This window comes from Nematostella vectensis, chromosome 1 (assembly GCF_932526225.1).
Source record: "Nematostella vectensis chromosome 1, jaNemVect1.1, whole genome shotgun sequence".
NCBI lineage: Eukaryota > Metazoa > Cnidaria > Anthozoa > Actiniaria > Edwardsiidae > Nematostella > Nematostella vectensis.
In genome coordinates this window covers 17108931-17134089 of record NC_064034.1, presented here as the reverse complement: position 1 = coordinate 17134089, position 25159 = coordinate 17108931, and the positions used below count along the sequence as shown (strand labels likewise).

The 25159-nt window shown below is 37.1% G+C and overlaps 2 protein-coding genes and 1 long non-coding RNA gene across 3 annotated transcripts; all 3 read right to left on the bottom strand.

The window, feature by feature from the left end:
* Window positions 1-837: 837 nt before the first annotated feature.
* Window positions 838-19289, bottom strand: LOC5507575 (oxysterol-binding protein-related protein 9). The gene is made up of 24 exons (XM_032376301.2): window positions 19142-19289; window positions 18116-18166; window positions 17604-17682; window positions 16560-16636; window positions 15769-15879; window positions 14906-14947; window positions 14385-14414; window positions 12518-13092; window positions 12159-12211; window positions 11614-11661; window positions 10890-10966; window positions 7660-7745; window positions 7317-7398; window positions 6915-7007; window positions 6598-6682; window positions 4930-5040; window positions 4796-4859; window positions 4378-4474; window positions 3591-3634; window positions 3437-3518; window positions 3200-3291; window positions 2992-3061; window positions 1998-2063; window positions 838-1761 (listed from the first exon to the last, which is right to left on the bottom strand). Exons 1-24 carry the CDS (start codon window positions 19250-19252, stop codon window positions 1708-1710), a joined length of 2280 nt encoding a protein of 759 aa, XP_032232192.2. The 5' UTR covers window positions 19253-19289; the 3' UTR covers window positions 838-1707.
* Window positions 9134-10882, bottom strand: LOC125561475. The gene is made up of 3 exons (XR_007307460.1): window positions 10500-10882; window positions 10126-10404; window positions 9134-10085 (listed from the first exon to the last, which is right to left on the bottom strand). It is a non-coding gene; the product is annotated as an uncharacterized LOC125561475 (long non-coding RNA).
* Window positions 19290-19821: 532 nt separating the features above from the next.
* Window positions 19822-24595, bottom strand: LOC5507592 (protein FAM32A). The gene is made up of 4 exons (XM_048725833.1): window positions 24494-24595; window positions 21933-22086; window positions 20755-20808; window positions 19822-20513 (listed from the first exon to the last, which is right to left on the bottom strand). The coding sequence occupies exons 1-4, from the start codon at window positions 24562-24564 to the stop codon at window positions 20445-20447; spliced, it is 348 nt and encodes a 115-aa protein (XP_048581790.1). The 5' UTR covers window positions 24565-24595; the 3' UTR covers window positions 19822-20444.
* Window positions 24596-25159: the final 564 nt, after the last annotated feature.

The window sequence follows — 25159 nt, the reverse complement described above, 5'->3', positions numbered from 1 at the left end:
GGGGCTAGGCCCCTGCGTGCTTCCGCAGGATCTGATCTACAGCAGTCACAATCTGCTGAACAATGAACTCTATAGCAAAAACGACGGATCCTATATCAAATAGGGGTCGGCACACTTGTATGACGTCAGCAAGCCATTGTACCGTAAAGAAGCTAAAACATCAGTAACTGGCGCGATTCAACACCAACGTTATCCAGTCGACGTTTTCGAACATGATTGGATTACGTCATGTTGGATCGATCGAATTACTCAAAAGCAGTGAAATTGGAAGTATACTTGCTTCTTCCGATAACATTTAATCCACGAAATCCTGCCTTGGAGAAAGCGATGTCGAGATTATAGTGTCTTCCTCGACGCCCTCTAAGAGGAATCACCAGCAGAATTTATGCACTCATTTGCCACCTGCTTCTTAGCAAGCAAGGAGTCGAAGGGAGAGATTTCCTCTAATCCACCACGACCTTTAAGGATACCAATGAGAAATCAAAAACGGGTTTTGTTTCTTGCCATAGACGCTTTCGTCGAAGAGACGTGGGAGAAAGCTCAAGGATATAAAACAAGTACTGGTATTTCAGCGAAAATAGAGATAGGCGAAGAGAATGGCCGTGTGAAGAATCCTACTTTCCACCTCATCCTTCATTCTCCATCTGTCCACTATGTTTTTTTGCCATAGTGAACCGTTAGAGATTAAAGTAAATAAAAAAGGAGCACTAAAAGCTTGTGTGAAAAGCTAAACTTGAGAGATAAAAAGAGAAATAACAAGTATAAAAGTATGAAAAAGGCAGGGCCTGTAATCGTATAAAACTATAGTTATAAAATTATTACGTATTGGAGCTCCGCTTTTAGGCGATGCCTTAAAAATTATTATTTATTTCAGATGAAATATATTCAATACATTTCACAGTATCGAACCAAAAATTTGAATTGGGAACATATCTAAATTTCCATCCATATAAAAATATCTTATATTGGAAAAATTATTTTCATACAATTTTGACATCTTCCCATTACATTATGTTCACAAAATTAGATACCCATTACAAAACAAGACAAAAAGTGAGAATATTAAAATGTTAAAGACTATGATTCGGTCATCATTTTGTTAGTTATTTTGGGGTTCCTGGTTTTCACGTGCTTATCACGTGGGCTCCAAACACGAAGCTTGCACAATGGAAAGCTGGGTTTGACAGCTAGGTGAAATGATTGTGTAGTCAACTGGTGAACTCGGCAGACTTGGCTATGTTTGGTGCTGCCGACATGACGGAAAAACCTGGAAAACGCGCAATTCCAGTTAGAGAGAGAAGACACAATTTCTTACACTGGCTATAGGTTCCTTGTATTACGGACTGATTTTCAAAACACAAATAACTTTTTAAGATAATTTTCCCTTGATCATCATTACCCTGTGTATTAGTTCAGGGAAGAAAAGCTCACATTTCAATGACACTTTACAAAAAGTCGCATCAATTAAAAAAAAAGTCGCACTTGATATTTTGTTTGCTATAAGTTACTAAGTACTCAGAGAAATTCTCCGCCTTATTCGATGTGAAATGGGCTTATTTGAAGCGTCACGCCATGTTTTTCCGTCGTGTCGGTGCTGCCAATAAACCTTTCATCGACTTTTCACAAGACTCTCGAAACCTTGACGTCCACTCCAACAGACGTGGAGGACGCGGTAGCGACGCTTTTTTTTTGTCAGTCGCTTTCTTTTCATTTCTGCAGCAGCTTGTCGTAGACCCAGTGCCCACCAACTTCGTGAAACAACTAAAATAAAAACACTTCTGTTAACAAAAAACAAAAGAATTCATTTACGTCATCCTCATAATCATTCCTTTAGCAATACCCAAATACTTGAATGAACGCTGCGATAAGTCTAAAATAAGCAGAATCCTTGCATATACGGTACAAAGGCATGCCCATTTCTAACAGGCGAAACACAAGTCATCTAAACATAGCACAGTAAAGATGTTTAAAAAACTGCAGACGCTTTTTTAACAAACCTTGGTTTCCCAATTTGTCCCGAGTTCTTTCCTCTCTCTTGCTTCTCCTCTTTGACGCTCCTCTAACTACAAAAGGACACAGATGTTTGAAAGGAAATATTTTCAGTGATATTTAAAAATATCACGGAAAAGAGCCGAAAGCAGTTAAGAAGTAGTGAAGTTTGTGAATGTTAGAAGTAATTTGCTTTGTGAATGTTAGAAGTTGTGAAGCTTGTGAATCTTATAATAAGCGGATAATTCCACTGACGGAATTTGCGAATGTCCTTTTAATGCAACTAGCAATGTTAAGCCGGTGGTGAGGGTGGGGATTTGAACAGTTAAACTGGCCCGTAGGTAGGGATTTTGACGTTCAGGGAAAGGCTTTTTGAACTCATCTTTTCCCGGGGTATGGATCTTTTGATCACGGAGTCTGGTTTCTAGTATCTTCGGGCTCCCTGTGGTATATGATTTTTCCCGCTCTTTGAAACCATGCGGCTGGCGATGTTCCACCTCGACATTTTCAACATGGAGGGAACTGTTGCTACGAACAGATGCCTTATTGCTTCTTAACTTTATTTGTTATTCTCGAATGTGGGAATGTTTGCAGACTTTATGTTGTTTCAGTGTTTTACACTATTCAGCCCATCAATAAAAAGAAATGGCTTGTTATATAGTTCCTGCTATCTCTATTTTTCTCCTGCCGTACGCCCTTGACAAGGGATATTTGATCACAATAATATGGCCCGGGGTATGAAATTTCTTAAGATTTTGCTCCACAATTTGGCCCAAGGGAAGGGAATTTCACTGAAAAAAAAAGCAAAAATTACAAATCCCCACCCCTTGCCGCACCTTCCCCCAACCGGCTTAACATTCCATTTCACTTCCAATAGGAATATTTGGTAACACTGCAAGCTAGGGCAAGATGAAATGTTTTTTTTAAAGGAAGCCTCAGTCAAGATCCTGGCTATTAGCCTGCATTTACAAGAGATCGACATTTCCAGGTATCCTCACCAACCTTGTGCTTTGCTTCTGTTGCCTTGTCAACATCTCCCTTCTTGAGATTAATGGTAACGTCTTGCCATAACCTGAAGAAAACAGACGCAAGATAAATAAGCCATCAAGCGTAAGTGTATATAAAAGGACTTCAAATATCTTAGAGTTTAACAGTGCCTTGAATTACTGAGTAATTCAACTTCAAACGTAGTCTCTTAAAATTAACTGACCTTCTAGATTCGAATTCTTCTTGTTTTTGGATCCTTTTCACCATTTTTTGAGTTATCGGTAGAGTCTTAGTGTCTATAAAAAGAGTCTCCTCCTTGAGAAAGAAAAAATAATGCGAGTCAAAGAAATAGTTGTATTTTTAAAGTCTATTAGCACTGAGAATGACTTCTAAGTCATCGCGTAATGTAAGGGCATAATAAATGACTTAGCGCGGGCACTTTCAATTACAGCGTTTGTACCTCGTCATCGGCAAACTTGGCATACATCTGCCCATTCCACTCTCCTTGGATAGTGAGGAATGGTTTCTTTTCCGACGGAGCCCTGGAAAAGGGGAATTGTCACTTTTATAGCATGCGTGTTTGATTCCGTTCTAACAGCCAAAGTCATACTTACATAACTTCACATGATATGCGATGTTTCTTGCCCCCGTAGAAAGGCTGCAGAGGTAAAACAACATATCTCACTGGGAGTTTTGGATCTATAATACCCTCCTATATCTTGAAGTGGTTGTATTTAAGACCCGCTAGTCCCCATCCCCTCTTAAATTGTCTTCCAGAGGAACAGTACTGTAACGTCGCCCACACTTTTGCCTTCCCATATTATGAGGCCCAGTGAATCAGATTATCACAACTGCTTGGTATTCTTTTACCTATTTATTTTCCAGGGTGATATTGAATGTGAGGTCGTATTTTTCCAAGTTTACTACCTTTTTAGTGAAGTTGTTTGCCGTCTTTATGCTTTTAGTGATAATGGCACCGCATCAAATGTGTAGAACTTTTAACGATAAATAATCCAAAAAAATTCGCCACGACAAGACATTTTCAAGCCAGACTTCAGGATCCAGGGCCACATCAAAACTTTTTGCATTTCCATTGTATTTACTGACTAGTTCTATAGAAATCGAGTTGTGATGTCCAAACCTCGCAGTGGAACTGTTTTTTTTAGCACTACTCAACCACATTTCCCGCGAAATTATACCCGCTCTCGACGCAACGAGCGAAAGCCCAGTCGTTGAATAATTTTTAAATAATTGTCTGAACTTCACCACGTGACCGTACTTTAGCCAATGCGAGCGCGCGTTCGGTTGGAGTTTTATACTTCCTCGTGATTCTCGGGAAACGAATGTGATGTTCCCCTACCAACCTTCATCCCCTCTCACCCTCACCGCTCCCCCTCTTACTTTGCAGTGGAATTGCACAGTAGCGCTGTAGCCCGTCTTGGCGCACGTGATAGCCACCTTGCCGCCAATCTCCATCCAAGGGACTGTCAATATAGATCTGGTGGCATGGATAGTGTTGAAATAATCAAGTGATTCAAGTAATTTCATATACATAATCTGGTGGCATTAATAAATGCACGAGAAAACAAAATGATCTAACCGATCTATTTGAGCAAACTTGGCCAAAAAATATTGTCTCTAAAACCCCTCCAGCCATTTGTTATATTATTTTGAAGGTTTCTATGAAAAAAATGAGCACAGTGCGTACCACCAAGAATTGCTATTGATTTTTTTTAATTTTGAGTCATAGAAATGTATTGTCTTTGTGTCTTACAAATTACAAAAGTTGTGTTACTATGGTTTTGTAAGAGAAACTTACCTTCCATATCCATTTGGGAAAGTGACAATGTATTCCTCGTCAAATGGAAGCACAGACACACACCCTAAATTCAGAAAGGCGTGGTAAGTACTCAAAGTGTAACCTCATTCAGAAGCAGTCCATGAACCACTCACCTTGTCCGACGTTTTCAACACCAACAGAAAGACCAAGAAATTTAGACTTTGTCCAGATGTGAGCCCCGAACGATATGCTCTTTGCACGGTTCTCTGCATAAAAGGCTGATACTGTAAAATAATAGAGGCATTAAGAATGACAAAATCTAGTAGTTGAGGATGTTACGAGAAACAACAGAAAGTGCTCCCAACATTTCATTAGGAAATCCCTTTCTCGGAAGTTGTTTTCAAATTCTATGATATTTTAGAAAAAAGAAAAAAATGTTGGAGGACTCAAAATTCAATAATCAAGTGAATAATCCCTTGTAGGAGCTCAATTAATCAAAACCAGAAACTTTTAGGTTTCTGTACAAATCTGATCATAGAAAAATGTATAAATATCGGATTGTTGTCAGTACTTCTAAGAAATACTTTTTTTTAACTTTTAAAAATGCAAACTCCTGGTACTGTGTACCCGACATAGGCGGTGGCAAAGGGGCGACACGCACTACACATACACCAGAGGCCGGTTGCACAAAGCGTGGATAACTTTTATCCACCGGTTAAATCCTTATACAGCGGATAAAACGTATCCGAGTGGCGTGATTCGGTTGCACAAAGCCCGAATTAAAGTTATCCAGCGGTTAAAGTTTTCCGGATTATAGAGGTCGGATAAAATCTTATCCACCGAATAAATGTGAATAAAAAACAAAAAGGCGTCTTGCGTTCTAATTTATCGTTAGAATTTAGATTAATTTCAGATACAGTGCAAGTTGAAACACATGCAAACAACGAATTCTACAGTTGGTAAATTTACAATGAACTACGGACTTACATGCAGCTCTGGCAGGACTGGAATCAGACTATATTGTCTGTTCTACCGAGAAATGTGATTTTCAAGACAGGAAGAAGCTTAACACTATACCCTTTGATAATTCCGTGATTTACGTGTAATTTGCTTCGAAAAACCGTTTGGTTTCTGGCACTGATAACTTATTCAGGCTTTGTGCAACGGCCCCAGGGCAGTAACGGACACCGAAAAACTGGGGGGGGGGGGGAGTGGAGTACGATACATGGGGGCATTAAGAAGACTAGGGGGCAAAGGCATACCCCTACAGGTAATTTCCTTTTATATCCCAGTGATAAATTTTCGCTCGCGCTCATTGGTCAATACGGGTCGCGTGCACAATTTTACAGGACAAATATCAGTCGATAACATCCAGCCAAAGTGATATCTGTCCTGTGAACATTTTTGTGCAGTCAAAACTCACTTTTTGTTTGCTCAATAACTCTTCAAACAAACACCAAGGTTTTTAAAACGCAATGAAGGCGCAGAAAGAATGCAGCACGCGCTTGTGGCGTCATTCCAGTGCACGTCAGCGCGCTATGAAGACACTTTTCGCATTTTCAGTGTAGTCGCTGGGATATAAAATAAATGAACCCCTTCTTTGGCTCACTGTGATATCGGCGAATAAAATCCGCGGATGAGAAATGGTCCTCAAAATTTCACAGTTGCACTCGAAGCTTCGCTTCTCGGCCAACTGTTTATTTTCCGTACCATTTCTCATCCTTGGACATTATCCGCCGATATCCCAGCCGCCAGAAGGGGTTTATTTACTAAATAATTTTAGAAAAAAAACTTGGGGATAACTGAAACTCTACAGTATTCAGGTTCTTCTTAATACTCACTTGGAGGGTGATGAGAAACTTGTTCTGCAATAAATGTAACATCTTCATTAGCAGCCCACGGGACAGGGCCCTCTTCTAAGCTCTCCTGCGTATGGAAAATGGCAGTTGTTTTACCCTTTACACGGTCTTACAAAGTAACCGTTCATTATAAGCATATGATAGTTGGAGATGATCTAGCAGTAATGAGGAAGCGCATACAATGCAGATAAAGTTATAGTTTTAAAAATAATGAGAGTTTTAGATTGTATTCAAATAAGAAACAAAACGACATCTAAACCAACATGTCTGATCCCTGGTCTTTTTGCTGCGATGCTTACCTGGCTACGAGTAGAGGCAAATTCAGGTAGAACCCAGAAGCATCGAAAAGTCTCTCCTAGAATCGGATTGTATGGCTTCTTGGCAATAGAACCCTTAGCAAGATAAAGCACAATATTAAAGAAGACCAATATCAAAGAACAACACCTCAAGAGCACCGAGTAACACATAGCATCAATTTTCATTGGCTAAGTCAAAAAACTTTCAATATAATGTCCTTTATCAAACTGAACACAAGTAGATAGTTATTTTGTAGTTTACTTGCAGATGCACAGGGATAGTCATGACTACTGTTAAGATGTTTGCTATTCCCAAATGGGACAAGGATTCTAAATTTTAAGGGATGGGAAACTACTAATTCAACTTGTGATGTTGTTGTGTCAAGCAAATACTGCAAGTTTTACCTTCCGTCCAGCGTGAAACGCTGAGAGGTACCAACGAACAACTTGTACCATCCGGTCACGTGGTGTTGGCTGGTCAACAATACTGCACAATATAAGAAGCATGAGATACACGAGGCCATGGCCAGGGTTTTGAGCTGGGGGCTTGAGGGGAGGTGGGTGGGGAGGGATTTGTTTGATCTTTTAGTAACTACTTTCACATAGGTATCTCATGCTAGCTCACAGGGTTTCTTGATTTCCTTTCACTTAGAACAGAATTCAAGTCAAGTTGGGTAGGGCTTTAAACCCTACCCCTCCCCCAAGGCTAGGGAGGAAAGGGAAGTCATAGGGTCAAGGTACAACTTACCCAGAGAAAAGGTCCGGGTGGGCAAAGAAATCTGCATACATCTCTAGAAGGGATCGTCTCTCCAGGATAAATGTTGGCAGTACAACCTAGCAGTATCGAATGAATAGTTTTCTCAAAGAGTTCATGTTGCCATATACAGCACACCCGAGTAAAAATAACAAAATCCCCTGTGGGAGTGGGATTGTGAGATAAGATGGAATTTAACAAATTTCCCATAGTTTTCCGTGGTATGTACTCTTATACACAACAATATTCGTCACCTCATTATCAAAATGTTGTTGAGTCACGAGGTGATTCCGCAGTGATTCCGCAGTAAATTCATAAATTCGTAAACTCATAAATAAATTAAATGTTTTCCACAACACAAACAACGAAAACAGTATTTTACAAAATCAAAACAGCGCACACTTGTTTGTAATGGCGTGTTTTCTAGTGCGCATGCGAGCGCATAAAACCGGTGTTTCCAGCGCGCACAGATAAACGAAAAAAATTGAAAACTTTAGCTTCAAAACCTTGCAGTTTTCATTACTTTTAGTGTCCTAAGGTTGGAAAACACATTTACTATTTTTAGTGTTTTTAGGGAGGGAAAGGTTTACTAAAAAAGATTGTGAACCAAATTTCTCGAATTTGAATCAAGGTTTTTCCGTCTCTTTCGCTTTAAGTGAACCTGCGAGGATTGTGTGAATGACGAATCCTGTGGTATGTACGTCCTCAAGTTTACCATGGCTAACAACCAATCAGAAAGCGAGAATATGTGCAAGTGTTGTAGAACATTTAATTACTGTACATCAACTCTTTTGGTTTAGGAAAAATTGGCTCCCTTAGTGTAGTCTTATTTGGATAGCAATAAGCAACAAGTCTTACCAAAAATAATTCACATACAGACAAGGGCATATAGCTGCAGTACAAGATCTATCAGATTACCTTATTTCATACACAGACAAGGGCATATAGCTACAGTACAAGATCTATTAGATTACCTTATTTCAAATACAGACAAGGGTATATAGCTACAGTAAAATATCTATCAGATTACCTTATTTCTATACAGACAAGGGCATATAGCTACAGTACAAGATCTATCAGATTACCTTATTTCTATACAGACAAGGGTATATAGCTACAGTACAAGATCTATCAGATTACCTTATTTCATATACAGACAAGGGTATATAGCTACAGTACAAGATCTATCAGATTACCTTATTTCTATACAGACAAGGGCATATAGCTACAGTACAAGATCTATCAGATTACCTTATTTCTATACAGACAAGGGTATATAGCTACAGTACAAGATCTATCAGATTACCTTATTTCATATACAGACAAGGGCATATAGCTACAGTACAAGATCTATCAGATTACCTTATTTCTATACAGACAAGGGTATATAGCTACAGGACAAGATCTATCAGATTACCTTATTTCTATACAGACAAGGGCATATAGCTACAGTACAAGATCTATCAGATTACCTTATTTCTATACATACAAGGGTATATAGCTACAGTACAAGATCTATCAGATTACCTTATTTCATATACAGACAAGGGCATATAGCTACAGTACAAGATCTATCAGATTACCTTATTTCACATACAGACAAGGGTATATAGCTACAGTACAAGATCTATCAGATTACCTTATTTCACATACAGACAAGGGTATATAGCTACAGTACAAGATCTATCAGATTACCTTATTTCTATACATACAAGGGTATATAGCTACAGTACAAGATCTATCAGATTACCTTATTTCATATACAGACAAGGGCATATAGCTACAGTACAAGATCTATCAGATTACCTTATTTCACATACAGACAAGGGTATATAGCTACAGTACAAGATCCATCAGATTACCTTATTTCTATACAGACAAGGGTATATAGCTACAGCACAAGATCTATCAGATTACCTTATTTCATATACAGACAAGGGTATATAGCTACAGTACAAGATCCATCAGATTACCTTATTTCATATACAGACAAGGGCATATAGCTACAGTACAAGATCTATCAGATTACCTTATTTCTATACAGACAAGGGCATATAGCTACAGTACAAGATCTATCAGATTACCTTATTTCATATACAGACAAGGGCATATAGCTACAGTACACGATATATCAGATTACCTTATTTCATATACAGACAAGGGTATATAGCTACAGCACAAGATCTATCAGATTACCTTATTTCATATACAGACAAGGGTATATAGCTACAGTACAAGATCTATCAGATTACCTTATTTCATATACAGACAAGGGTATATAGCTACAGTACACGATATATCAGATTACCTTATTTCATATACAGACAAGGGTATATAGCTACAGTACAAGATCTATTAGATTACCTTATTTGATATACAGACAAGGGCATATAGCTACAGTACAAGATCTATCAGATTACCTTATTTCATATAGCTACAGGACAAGATCTATCAGATTACCTTATTTCTATACAGACAAGGGTATATAGCTACAGTACAAGATCTATCAGATTACCTTATTTCATATACAGACAAGGGCATATAGCTACAGTACAAGATCTATCAGATAACCTTATTTCATATACAGACAAGGGCATATAGCTACAGGACAAGATCTATCAGATTACCTTATTTCATATACAGACAAGGGCATATAGCTACAGGACAAGATCTATCAGATTACCTTATTTGATATACAGACAAGGGCATATAGCTACAGTACAAGATCTATCAGATTACCTTATTTCATATAGCTACAGGACAAGATCTATCAGATTACCTTATTTCTATAAAGACAAGGGCATATAACTACAGTACAAGATCTATCAGATTACCTTATTTCTATACAGACAAGGGCATATAGCTACAGTACAAGATCTATTAGATTACCTTATTTCATATACAGACAAGGGCATATAGCTACAGTACAAGATCTATCAGATTACCTTATTTCATATACAGACAAGGGTATATAGCTACAGTACAAGATCTATCAGATTACCTTATTTCATATACAGACAAGGGTATATAGCTACAGTACACGATATATCAGATTACCTTATTTCATATACAGACAAGGGTATATAGCTACAGTACAAGATCTATCAGATTACCTTATTTCTAAACAGACAAGGGTATATAGCTACAGTACAAGATCTATCAGATTACCTTATTTCATATACAGACAAGGGTATATAGCTACAGTACAAGATCTATCAGATTACCTTAGTGAGGTCCATCCCGAGTCTCACTTGGGACAAGAGATGTGTGATAACGCTACTATGTTGCTCCACAGCATCAGCTGAGGTTTAAACAACAAATGTAGTCAACAACATAGTCATCAGTGGTGACAGCAGAGGGGTGAAGGGAAGGGCACCCCTAAAATGCTCATGTCCGACAGGACAGAAAAACATGACACTACGCTTTAAATAAGCTCATTTCACATCTAATAAGCATCTAATAATTCCCCTAAGTACATAGTGAGTAATATAAAACAAAATATCAAATGCAATTTTTTAAAAAATTGATGTGACTTTTTGTAAAGTGTCATTAATTAAAATTTTAGCTTTTCGTCCCTTAGCCCATACATAGTGCAAGGATGATCAAGGAAAAAATATCTGAAAAAAAACAAAATCAGGGTATATGCATTTTGGCCGCACGTTATTTGTGTTTTGAGAATCAGGCCAGATTACAAGGAACGGGTGGCCATTGTAAGAAATTGTGCCTTCTTTCTCTATCTCGAATTGCGCATTTTCAAGGTTTATCAGTCATGTCCTCATGTCCTGAGTAAATGTATGAAAACTATAAAATTTCACTTTAAATTCAAATTTGATCCATAAGACTCCAAAATGTTCCCCATGGGTCTAGCATTTGATTCCCATGTTCCCTTAGAACTTAAATGTACTGTTATGTACTAGTGGTAGGCAAGATCTTTAGGGTATTACTTACCACCTAATTCCTTCCCAAATACATTGGATTCTTCAGGTTCATAGTCATCTACAGGAAAATTATGTACTGTTTAGTAAAAAAGATATTGGCTTTTTTTATCAGGTTTTAAGACCACCATGGGGTATTTTATAAAACTTTATAAAACTAACGAGGAGGAGGGATCTAATAAAGTAAATTCCATTCAATCCCCCTTTTACCTGGGAGTAAAATAAAATTTCCTCACCACGCTTCAAGAATCTGGTGTAGTTTATGTGGTTTAAAAGCCCATCCTTGTAGCCAAATTGGTTCACCAATTGGCAAAATGTTTTCCAAGCTTTTTACCTAACCAACACCCTATCCCCATAATCTTTTTCATAATCACTATCATTATCATCAGCAAAAGAGCAATTGCCATCAGCAACATCACCACCCGCATTAACATCATCATCAAACCATTGCACCACAATTATCACCATTATAAGCAGCTGTGCAACAACCGCTATCACTAAACACAAAAACATCATAATCAACAGCATTTATTGTTATCACTTTCATACCATAATTACCTTCATTCAGAAGGACTGCCGCCTTTTGAATAGGTAACAGCAGATCTGCGCTACTGTGAAATATAGTATGGACATGGTTAACAGAAGTACTGTACTTATTTGGTACTTATGTATTTCTGGGTCATCTGTATAACAAAAGGACTTTTTTTTATTAATGAGTCATCTTACCACAGACTTAATAATAAGAGTATGTTCTAAGCAAAAATTCGAGAGCGAGAGCTTTCTATACGGCAAACGCCTGCGAGGTTATACCCACCCCTCTTCCAAAAAATGAATAAACCCCACTCTCCCCCAAAAAATGATCAGGCCTTGAGATTTTCGGAGGTTGGCAGGTATGTGTGTGTATCAATTAGACTTACTTGTCATCCTCAGACCTTTCTCCTGAATGTTCATGGAACTCATCAGCATCAAAGAACTCTACATCTTCTTCATCACTACTCGAGTATGAAGCAAATGGTACTTGATCTCTTGCAATGGAAGGTGACCTAGAGTAGACCTGTGATGGGTAGGTTCCACCGGGTGTGGCATTCGGGATGGACTTGGGTCCAGACAGGGAGGCGAGAGTCTCAAAGCTCTCTGTTGCAATGACGTCAGATGTGGGTGTTGTCAGTTCAAAGCTGGATTTTGAAGTTACTCTACTAAGGGATAGTCCACCAGCTGTAACTGTTGTTGAAGTTGGCGATGGACTGAGAGATGACTCACTCTTACTTGGCCTTATGCTCAATTTATCTATTAAGATATCGTCCACATTGTTATCTGATATACTTGTAGGATTTGGGTTATTCGATTGTTCTTGTCTGCTGTTGGAGTAATGGTCTGGGACTATTGGAAGCATTGACTCTGTTTCTTGAGCAACAGTTTTGATGCATTTCTCACATTCCATTTTTGTACTATTCATTCGGTTAATGCATTCTCCAACAGAGTCAAGCATTTTCTGGGGGGGAAAATGTTAGATATCAATATTTTTTTAAAGAAAATTAATCAATAACACATACTGTAATCAACAAATAATACATACTACTTATTAACCGAGCACAAGGACCATTGAAAATTGCTTTTTACGCCAATTTTACCGACCTTCACATGAAAACATAATTTCTTTTATGTTATTTTATTTAGTTGTCTTTATGGAAAATCGCCTTCAAACTCCCTGTGTTATGACAATTTCCCGCCATAATGATTTTGCAATGCGCACGGAAATTTCAAGTTTGCTGAAATTTTATTTGCGATAAAAAAGGTAGCAAATCTTCTCTATATATGGGGAATAAAGGCAAATCTTTCGAGGAATCTGCATAATGTATATTCATTCAAGAGAAGTATTTTAGTGAATATATCTTACTGTCTGTGGAGAATTCAAGTGAAAGATAACATCTCTACAATCAATTTGATCGGAAAGCGAAAAATCAATTGGGACTAAATTATTTCACAAAATTGTTGGTAAAAATTCAGAGGATGTCTTAACTAGAAGTTCTGCATTTATGGATGATTAAAAATAATATGTAGAAATACAAACTGGATTTCACTGAATGGTCATTGCCAACAAAATCTTCACGAACATCAGCGAAACAAAGTTGGAAATTATATTGAGGGAAAGGATAAATAAGTGAGCTTATGTAATGAAACTCACCGTCTGAATATAAATATTGAAACTCATCCTTGCAGAAAATTGGCAACAAATTGCTTTACAGTGTAGAAAAACAAACTTTTTGTTGTTGATTTTCTCGAGTGTGTTGTTAGTCCGGAAATTTTTTTGAAACCACCACGGTCGTTACAGGAGGATCCAGACCGCTCAACAGCCAATCAGCCTGCACCATTCCATCTTAAGTGGTTGTTGGCATTTAATAATAATAATTAATAATACTAGCTTTCCACAAAAGTTAATAATGTGGTTGGCTGGTGGATTTGCAGAAATAAAAATAATTGCAGCAATATCAATTGGCCAACAGGTTTTAAAGCTGTTAAGTATACCATATGAGCATCTAACATGATTTAGAAAATGTCCTTCTGCATCAGTTAATCAACAATGCTTGATTTGAAATATGTCAGTTTGCTTTACATAAATGATTGAAATGTATTATTTTGTGTAACTTGTGTTTATGTGTAATTATTTTATTTTATTTGGCCCTCTTTATTCTTTTGCTTGTAGGCAATTTAACTAGACAACTTTAGCTTAAAATATATTCAACTCTTTAGGTGTGTAAATCTGTGAAAAAATGCAATAAATACCTGGGAAGATTCCTTTATGCTGGCATATCTCTGTGAAACAGACCAAACATATCACCCTTATGACATCAATAATGACCCATTTTTACTACAACAAAAATCTGGTTAAAAATAGATGTCAATCAGTATTACAATTCACAGGTTGTACAGTTTATAATAAAAGCCAAACTCTGCAGCCATACTGCCATCTGCCCAGCCATTTTGCTGATCATGAATAATGAATAATAAAAACCATGGCAGCCACCTGTTACTGGTTGCCTAGCAACTATAGGAGGGGTGCTAAAAAAACCCCAAAACAATACAATACAGTACTGTATAATTATGATTTCCTGAAATCCATCATCAACCTACTGTATGTAGTCCAATCAAAGTGTGATGCACGTAGTAAATAATATAACTAAACTATAAATTTCTTATAGAAAATTCTTAGGTTTAAAAATGACACAGGTTTTTTTTTAAGCTCCAGCTACAGATTCCATAATTCAATGTGTACTTTACTGTATACAGTAATGCACACCACATACCTGTGTTTGTGCTGACTCAGGAATCAATTTCCCCTGTATTACCTGATAAAAGATAATCAATCAGACAAATAATTTAGTTGAAAATGCTGCTACGTTTCATGAACATAACAAGCTAAATGTACACAGCTATTTGGAGGGTAAGGGTATGATATACAAGAAGAACACTTTGTACAGGGCTTCTGGAATTACGCGGAAAAAAAACCTCAAAATTACGCTGGATTCTTTGCTAAATTATGTGCTAAATTACGCGGAAAATCAATCATTACGCGCTAAATTACGCGGGATTTTGCAATACATTTTTCTTTAAAAATCAAAATTTTGCGGGATTCTTTACTGAATTACGCCCAAAATTACACGGAATATCAATTGTTATGCCCAAACTATATTTTGTTCAGAAGGAAAGCCCGAAATAACTTGAAAAAGGTTTATTTTTTTGCGTGAAAATATCTTAGGCGAGTTTTCATTGGCTCCTAGCCACCAGCCAATTAAAAAAGGTATTTTATTATTAGTCCTAGGTCTTCGCGGTTTAGCAAAGAAGGCCTAGTCATTTTATTTGTTTTCGAAATTAAGTTCGAAATATCGCAATCTTAAGAAGAATATCTGTCTTTATTTTACGAGAAATAGAGGTAAAAACCTTAAAAGAACACATCAGCTGTGCACTTAGATGTTTTGTCTTTCAAAATTTAGCTAAATTACGCGGGATTACGCGGAAATTTGTGGATTACGCGGATTAAGCCAAATTACGCGCTTCCGCACAAGCGCATAATTCCAGAAGCCCTGTTTGTACAGTAGTTTTCTTCCAAGAAGAAAAGCATACATAGGCCTTGGCAACTTTGGCAACAAGGAGGTATGAAAGAAATTACCTTAATTTGTTTACTAAGAATTTTGTAGTAAGCCTCTGCTTCAGCCAACCTTTGATCTAAATTTTCTTTCATGGGGTCAAATTCTATCTCATGAACCATAGCAGCTCTTTGCTGAAAAAGAAGTTGGATTCATTGAATTGTAGAACTACAACAATACAATATTTCAAGATTAAAAAGGTAGCCTATTTAGGTAATATTCAACAGTTTGATTAGTCATATGCAAGATCAGCTTTTTATTCAGTTATCCATGTGACATACTGCACAATAAATATACAGGTGCATAACTGTGACTTTCTAGTCGGTGAGGTGTAAGCCCTGTACAGGCCCGCAAAAGATCCCCGGCTCGCAAATGACCCCCCCCCCCCAAAAAAAAAAAGCACATGGTAGGCCTGCAAAGGCCACCCCCCCAAAAAAACTGCAAAAAAGGCCTGCAAATGACCCTGTAACAATTTACAATACGCAACCTAGAATTAAGTGCTTGATCCTAGCCCTGGATAGCTCCTTCAGCTGGTAAAGCAAAAAACACTAGTGTCCGAGGCATGATATAAGAAAGCAGTGCCAGTGACACTACTACTGAGACATGTTATACATAGCAAGCATCACTGCCCCTGTACAAGCCACAGTAATTGCGCACCATGTTGGGAGGTGATGCAAAGAGAACAGAAGAGATTTTCTTTGTTTTGCAATCAACCGGGAATGAAAGGTGATATTTTGTGTCATTTGCACAGGGCTTTACACAAAATGAACCGTAGCAGAATCTCTATGCCATTATTAAAAAGTGCTGTGCTTACCTTTCTGATGAGAGAATGCCTTTTTATAGTGTCCTCAAGAGCTCTTATCCACCTCTCTCTTTCCTCTGCATCTCGAGCTGTACAAAAAGAGATCTGAGTAAGTGATTTCTGTCTTTCATCTTTAATTTCTGTCTGTCATTGTTAAGCATTGGAACAGGCAAAAACAATTATTATATCAAAAGTACTTCTTCAAATCCACCTTTATCAAAAGAAATTATCAATATTTAGTGTTTCTTTTAGGCTATATACATTTTGATCAATATATTTTCTTTATTCTAGTGGTTTTGTGGAGTTGATGGATAATTTCCTACTTAACCGGAAGAGTGTGGCAATGATGTCATCCATGGGGGAAAGCAAACTAAATATGTTTTTGGATAGTTCTGACATGAATAGCTTCCCTGCTTATCTTTCCAACTTTCATAAGACGTTTATAGTTGTAACACTTCCCTTCTCATCCCTTAGTTTTTCGATCTTTTGAAACATTCTTTTCCTATTGCGCACAGACTGCTTTTGTGGTATGCCGCGGTTCTTTCCCCATTTTTTGCTTTTTTCTTAAATGTAAAATATTCTTTCGCGATCCGATACACTGTTGGAATTGAGACTTTTGTTTTTTAGAGATTTCCTTGATTGGTAGGCCCGATTCACACTGTAAAATCATGATATATGCCCGCGTATTCGGGTTGATTTCTCCCGAAAAAGGCATCTCTTAGCGGATTACCATTCTTTTTTGCCAGTAATTATCTATGCCATATGTCTTATTGACGAAAATAAACTGAGATCATAACTTTTAAAAAAAATCTAGCACCAAAGTTTGTTTAATGGCCATTTCTAGAATCCGATTTTCGGACAATCTGCGAATTAAATGTTGATAACTTTTTCAATGTTGTAGTCTGACACCTGCGACCTTAGTCCTCAACATTGAATAGGGGGAGGGGAGGATTTTTGTGTTTTGATTTGAAAAAATAGGATATTGTGAAAAAGAAATCATTTTATCAACCATTTAATTTGGCGATTGTAGTTTTTAACAACTAATGTAGGACAAACCTTGAAAATGGAATGTTTTCTGGTCACAGCTTATCGTGAATGTACTGTCATCTTCATCGTCAATGCCTAAATTAGCTCCCTAAAAAGAAACAAACATAGTCCTCAGCTACCTTAAAAATTTCAATCATAAAACCAGACAATTTTAACCCTAAGAGATAGTATGTTAGGTGTGGTCAAAGCAAGTTTCTTAACCTAAGGCAAACAGTGTTCTTGAATTCTATTGTGGTCTCCTAAAAAGTCACTGACATTAAGCATGTCTATCATTTTATACCCTAAAATATAGGATGATTACCTCTGTCACTTTTTAAGAGAGTGCCCCCCCCTGGGTATTCGGGGGTGTAAAGGAGGGGAAGCCTAAGTCTGGCTGGGACAACCTCAGCCACAAGAAAAGCAGACTACTTTTATTCTTAAATTCCAAGTAATAAAATAAAACAAATTACAATTTATAGAAACATATTTTCCTGTTCTGACTAGTATGCTGGGTAGATCAAGAGTTCATTTGCTCTTTTTACCTTAAGTCGAAGACAACCTCGTCTTGCTCCCCTCATCATCTTTTCCTTGGACTAAAAAGGGAATGCCAACTTAGTGATAGTTATACATAAGTTAATCCTTGCTTTTCAGGTTGTACACCTATCACTTCAAACTTGGTGAATACTGGACTTAAACAAGAGGGCTTGTAGCTTAGAATGATGAAACTTAGACAGCTCAGGCAGTAGGATCTCATATTTCCAGATATGAACAAAGAATTGCAAAAATTTTCAATAAAATAATACTGTAATCATATTATAATAAATCAATCATAATAAATACCAATCAATAAAAATAAAAATGCCCATAGATTGATGTGTAAATAAATACCAATCAATAAGAATAAAAAGGTCCATTGATTGTTAATTGTAAATCAATGAACAATAAAAAAATAATGTAGTGATACCAATTGATAAGAATGTCTGACAACAATATAGTGACTTGTGTTTATAGTTATTCCAAGCATCTTTTATAATAGTTTTTGATTTTTTTAAAGACTGATGCCATTAACTAGGTCTGCCAGGATAATAGTTGACAGTCTAAGTATATTTTACGTATTCAAGGTCATAATAAAAGAAACAATAATGTATGGTGTTAAATATTTAATAACAATGTGTCCTTTTTCCCTTGTACAGTCCTTGAGAGTCCCATCATAAGACTAGGGAAAATTTCAATAAAACAATAAAATGTTTCTTCTATGTAGAAAATATTCAACACTAAATGAACACCAAAAAAAAAATAACAAAATGACCACATACAAATAACGAGGTCTTTATGGTCGAGATTAGATGCACGCATAAGTCTTAACGACCAAGCCGCAGTCTGATAAATACATAGTCATATTTGTTTAATCAAAGGAGAATCTAAAAAGCCGGTTCCTCAAAGTCAATATATTAAGCACGGCGATCTGTGGGCTGAAAATCATTATTTTGCGTGATTTTGAAACAATATCGTTCTCGCATATTACAGTCTTACAAAATATCAAGGGTCCAGAAATCCGTGAAATTTACCGTATAATAAGACAATAATCCCGTATTGTCATCTAGCACAAACCAGCGATACTGCCAACCCTTTACCACGTTTGTCCATTTCGACAGTGGACCTTCCATCACCACCGCCATCTTGGATCTGATGATCCTATGACGTCACCAGGTCTGCCCAGGACTTCGCTCGTGAAATGTTAAAACAGGCAAACAAAACTTTCTTTACATTTTTTTTACCGAGTGCGTTGGTCTTGCCGTTAGCAGAGGCCTGCTTTCTCGGGTCAGTACGCAGCTCTTACAAGCTGCAATTTAATTGGGCAAATGAACAATATCCGCACCTCCACACAAAGAACGAGAAGAACCAAAAAATACCAAAAAATATACCAGGATAACATAGCTGCATTGTCACTTCAAAACAGCTTCCAAAACAAGCTCAATTAACCTCCTAAAACACCACAAAGAGGGGAAAAAACTCTTTTTTTCGTCATTTTGGCTGCCAAAAAGTGGGTAATGTTCAAATACTGCCTTTTCCGATGACTGCGCACCCCTCAGCCAATCCTGTGTACGTGCCTAAATTGTCTTAATTCTGTGGGAGTGTCATCACCTTTTGTTGAAAGGCTAGGTGAACGATGACATTGGAATTTTCCCAAAACAATTTCTATTTAATTCTTAAAAGATACTAACATAATGGGGACAGAGATATGATATTTTTGTCAATACTTTTTATTGCAGGCAAAAATATGATACAGGTTGCATAAAAGTAGTTACATAATGTTGTTTTGCCTTGTACTTATTTCAACATCTGCCATGATTTCTAGCTGTTTAAAAATGTTTTTTTAAGAATCTCAACACTAATAAGCTAGAAAAATAGAGGAAATCAAAGTGGAAACAAGCTTGTTGCCACACAACTGTCATCCCTTAGCCATACAAAGCAGCTAGACATAATACAAGAGCTGTGGAGTTGCCACAGAATGTCTTTGATGTACCTATAGGATAGAAAAGCTGCTACCTTGTACAGAGTGGTCATTAGGCAGATAAAGCTATACAGAGAACTATACCTGTAGGGTGGATTTGGGATGGGGGTTCCACTTAGTTGCGAAGGATATTCTTAAGTTACACTCGCCTTGTCTTGAGTTGTCATAAGAACGTTTTTGGGAATCTTTCTCATTTGTATAATTATCACCCCCAGCCTACAGACCTGCTGTCTGACTGAATTGACTGGCTAAACATGGTTTCTTTAGGCTGTTTGTAGTGAGTCTTAATATATACATAACCATATCAATAAGGAAATGGCAGCCTTATGAGTGCATCTTTTTAATGCTCTGAGATGCTACTTCGTCCAACTGACTTTAGGGATGTCATAATGTTCTGTTAGCTCATCCAAATATTCATTAAATTTCTGGAAAAAAAGGAAAGAACATGTATTTTAAAAAAACACAAATAATGGAAACTACAATTGTGAAACTAACATCAAACACATGCCCTTCACTTCCTACCAATAGTGACTTGAACACCTTTTTTCTGTCATTTGAAATTAGGTCATGTATCAACGTGGGCAAAATTTGAAAAAAAATGGAGGTTATGAGAAGTTAGCTTTTTCTTTTGCCAACAACAAAACATTTGCACAAACATTATTTTACCTCTACTCTTTGTTTGTGTGTTTTCTCTGCTTTCTTTAGAATCCTTTCAGCAGCCTGAATAACAAAGAATAAAAGTTTAAAAAAGGAGCATTTAGAAAAATTGTGTCTACATCTTTTTCAAATAAGGATAAATTGGAGTAATGTATGGTTGAGATGTATCTTTTTGTGGCTGTTCAATGCCCTATATTCTCTCTGACAGCCCCCTCCCCAAAAAAATAAAAATGAAGGGAAATCCTGGGGGGGGGGGGAATGTCTGATTTAATGAGTGGGTATATTTAAGTCACTCTGTGATCTTCTTGTACTTTGAATGATTAAGAAAGAGCTTATTCAAACTTTGATGTTTTCTTGATCGTTTAGTGAGGGCCTTCTGCGTTTCGAAGGGAATAAAAGAAACACTTTTGTATCACAAGAGAGTATCAGCCAATCAGACAAGTTTTTATTTCAATATCCAATCAGAGTGCTGGGGCCAAAATCAGACTCTAGGAACTGAATACACAACCATTTTGAAAATGAATAACATTTCAAAGTTTAAATGCACTAAAGAACTGTATTCAAAAGATGCTGCTTGCAACTGTCTAGTAGCATACATGCAGTTAGGGAGGGGAGGGGGTAAACTTATGCAAACATCTTTTTTCTTGGAGGGGGAGGGGTAAACTAACAAATATGTACTCTTTTTTATCTAAGGGTAAACTTATGCAAACATCTTTTTTCTTGGAGGGGGAGGGGTAAACTAACAAATATGTACTCTTTTTTATCGAAGGGTAAACTTATGCAAACATCTTTTTTCTTGAAGGGGGAGTTGTAAACTAACAAATATGTACTCTTTTTTATCTAAGGGTAAACAAACATACTCTCTTTTCTTGAAGGGGGAGGTGTAAACTAACAAATATGTACTCTTTTTTTATCTGAGGGTAAACAAACATACTCTCTTTTCTTGAAGGAGGAGGGGTAAACTAACAAATATGTACTCTTTTTTATCTAAGGGTAAACAAACATACTCTCTTTTCTTGAAGGGGGAGGGGTAAACTAACAAATATGTACTCTTTTTTATCTAAGGGTAAACAAACATACTCTTTTTTCTTGAAGGAGGAGGTGGGTAAACATACTCTTTTTTCTTGAAGGGGGAGGAGGGGAAACACTCTTTTTTCTTGAAGGGGGAGGGAAGTAAACAAACATACTCTTTTTTCTTGAAGTCTGTCATAAGCCTTCTGTGCTGGGGTACGGTCGTCTACAGGTGTCCCTTCTTCATCCCCACTTTTCTGCTCTTCTTTCTCAGTGTTTCTGGCAGTCTCAACAAGCTGTTTGGCTTTGTTCTTATTTTTCTTCTTTTTCCTGAAAATATTGGTAACATATGTCTTCACACTTGCTTTTGCATTCCACCCCTTTCACGCTTGACGTTACTTGTCAAATGACAGTGTCAGGGGCTGTCAAATTAAACCAATCACAGCCATTGAAAAAGTTAACAAAATGGCCAACATGCAACGTGTTTGATTCATGCGTATTTACTTATAACTTAAACCAAAACAGCAATTCTAAGCACACTTCCCATGCAAGCTAAAGACTTTATTCAAATGTGTAAGATGGGTTCCCGAGTGAAACACGGAATTCTAACAAGTTCCAAGTTATTATTCAACAAAAAAAATTTATTCTTCCTTTGCAAAGGCCAGTGCCAGAAAGAAATCAGCTTTGAATATCAAGACATATCAAGCACATCAAGGTTGTCTCATTCTCTAATTTAAAACCTTTTAAAGAGGCGGCTAAATCAACCCTAAGAGAGAACAAATGACTAAAATTTCGGACCTTTACCGTTACCAAAGACCATTATTAAAATCCCTAAAGAGCAGATAATCTATAGCAGACTTCTTCTAGTAATAATTGCAATTAAATGCTGACATCATCAAAATAAAAAAAACATTCATATCTCATGAAAGAAATATGTATAATAACCAAACTTGGTAGGTGTCATGTATGTATCAAGGGCGGTGCCAAGATATGGTCACGTGATGCGTGATGTCATCAATAACGTCATTTTAAGAAAAACTACCCTGATGTCATATCTATATTTATATCTCCTAAATGAAACATCAAATGACAACCAAACTTGGTAGGTGTCATGTATGTATCAAGGGCGGTGCCAAGATATGGTCACATGATGCGTGATGTCATCAATAACGTCATTTTAAGAAAAACTACCCTGATGTCATATCTATATTTATATCTCCTAAATGAAACATCATATGACAACCAAACTTGGTATGTATCATGTATGTGTCAAGGGGGGTGCACCAATATGGTCACATGATTGTGACGTCATCAATGACGTCACTTGAAGCAAAAATATTCTGACGTCATCAAAATAAAAAATATCCATACTTCATGAAGGAAACATAGTATGGCAACCAAACTCTGTAGGTGTCATGTAGGTGTCAAGGTGGATGCAACAATATGGTAATGCATTGTGTGACGTCATTGATGACCTCACTTCAAGCAAAAACATGATTAAAAGCAAAATCATTCATATCTCTCGAAAGAAACGTTGTTTTACAACCAAACTTGGCAGGTGTCATGTTTGTGTCAAGGGGGGTGCACCAATATGGTCACGTGATTGTGACGTCATTAGTAGAAACTAGATGGTCATGTGACGTCATCGATGACATCAATAAATTAAAACTACCCTGACGACGAAACATTGTATGACAACTAAACTTGATATGTGTTATTTAGATGTGGGGGAAAGGGGGTATAACAAGTTGGTCGTGTGATCTGTGAAATCGTTGACGTCGTCAAAATCAGAAATAATAATAACATTTAATATTATTTAAATCATAAAGGGGAAATAAGCAAAGATTTGGTCGTTTGGAGCTCCGCTTTTAGGCAATGCCTTAATCTATATTAAGTCTTAAAAGTGGTTCTGAAATGGGTGGGGAGTGCATAGTGTTAAGGGATGAGTCTAGATTTTTTGTCTCTTTATTTGATGAGCTGTCAAATTAGCCAATCAGTGTGAAAAAACATGGGGTCTTGCTGCCTGAGAGCAAGCTAGCATGACTTTTGCATTGTTTTCATGATTATATGGATGTTAAGATGCGACAACGGCTAGGACTGAGATAACACTTTAACGCTTGGAGACAAATTCCACAATAGTTTGGATGAAATTACCTAGACTTTATATTCAGAAACAAACTGAAATTAACTGTAAACTTTATTTCTAGAATAGGAAACAGAGAAAGGTAAAATTAATACTCCAACTGCGCCGGACCGTAAAACTTGTAATTTCAGGTCATGTTTTGGCGGAGAACGGTTCGAAATCTATCAGACAGAACGCGTTTTCACGTGCAGCCTTTCAATTTTTAAATTAAATTAATTATTTTCTACCGTCGACGTACTCGTAACCGTACTCGTATCTTTAAGTCCGTAATAAGATAAAAGTCAAAGGTACAGTAAATATAATAACTTTAGAGCGCCCAAATTAAGTAAGCAAAACAATTTGTTTCTCTCTAATTTAAACATGAAATCTTAATCATATATGTTGATTAATTATATTAAACATTGTCATTGATTTCTAGCTATTAAAACCAAAGACTCGATCGTGTTTGTTCGCGAGAAATTGTAGTGCAAACCTTCATCCAGTCCATAATAAGGTCCGGGATTTTCTCATGTTCTACTAATAAAATATTTGGGAATTGTATTCGTTCTAGAAATCTACTTCTATACGTCCAAACAAACAACACCATGGACCTACTTTTTCACGCCGCCATCGGCAACTCCTTTTAACTTGAGTGAACCTCGAACAGCTTCGTATGCATCGGCCATCTTGTCTTGTTTGTCTTTAGTACCGCAAGGACCCATGGGAGATGCCACAGGGAAACCACAAGGTGACTGCTTCCTGTCGGCGGGCGACGGAGTGTTTGACCACCCCCGGAAACTACAAATCAAACTGGTATATTAAGGCAAAGCCATGGCGTCTTCGGTGGGACTGTGTTATCTCTGGGGGAACTCCAAAATAATTGAGACAAATTGAGAAAAAGCACAGCAATATTTGTTTAAGCAAAGGCTTCAAGACATTGAATTCCAAAATTATGAAGCTGACATTTTTAACTGTCACAAAGCCCGGATAAAAGAACAAACTTAGAACTTACAGTTAGTTTAAAACAAAATATGACAAGGAAACGTACCTATTTAATGTTTAATGCATCATAGAGAAGAGATGACACGCCTAAGAATAAGTTGTAATAAGTTAGAAATAGAGACTGGACGGTACTCCAGACTATACCGCAGCCCGGAGGAAAGACTCTGCCAGACGAAACAGAAGATGAGTGGCACTTGCTGCTGAGGGTCCCATTTATGATAGCCTTAGGAAAGAAATGGTTGATACATCTGAAAAAAAAATTATTAGATTCCACAACAA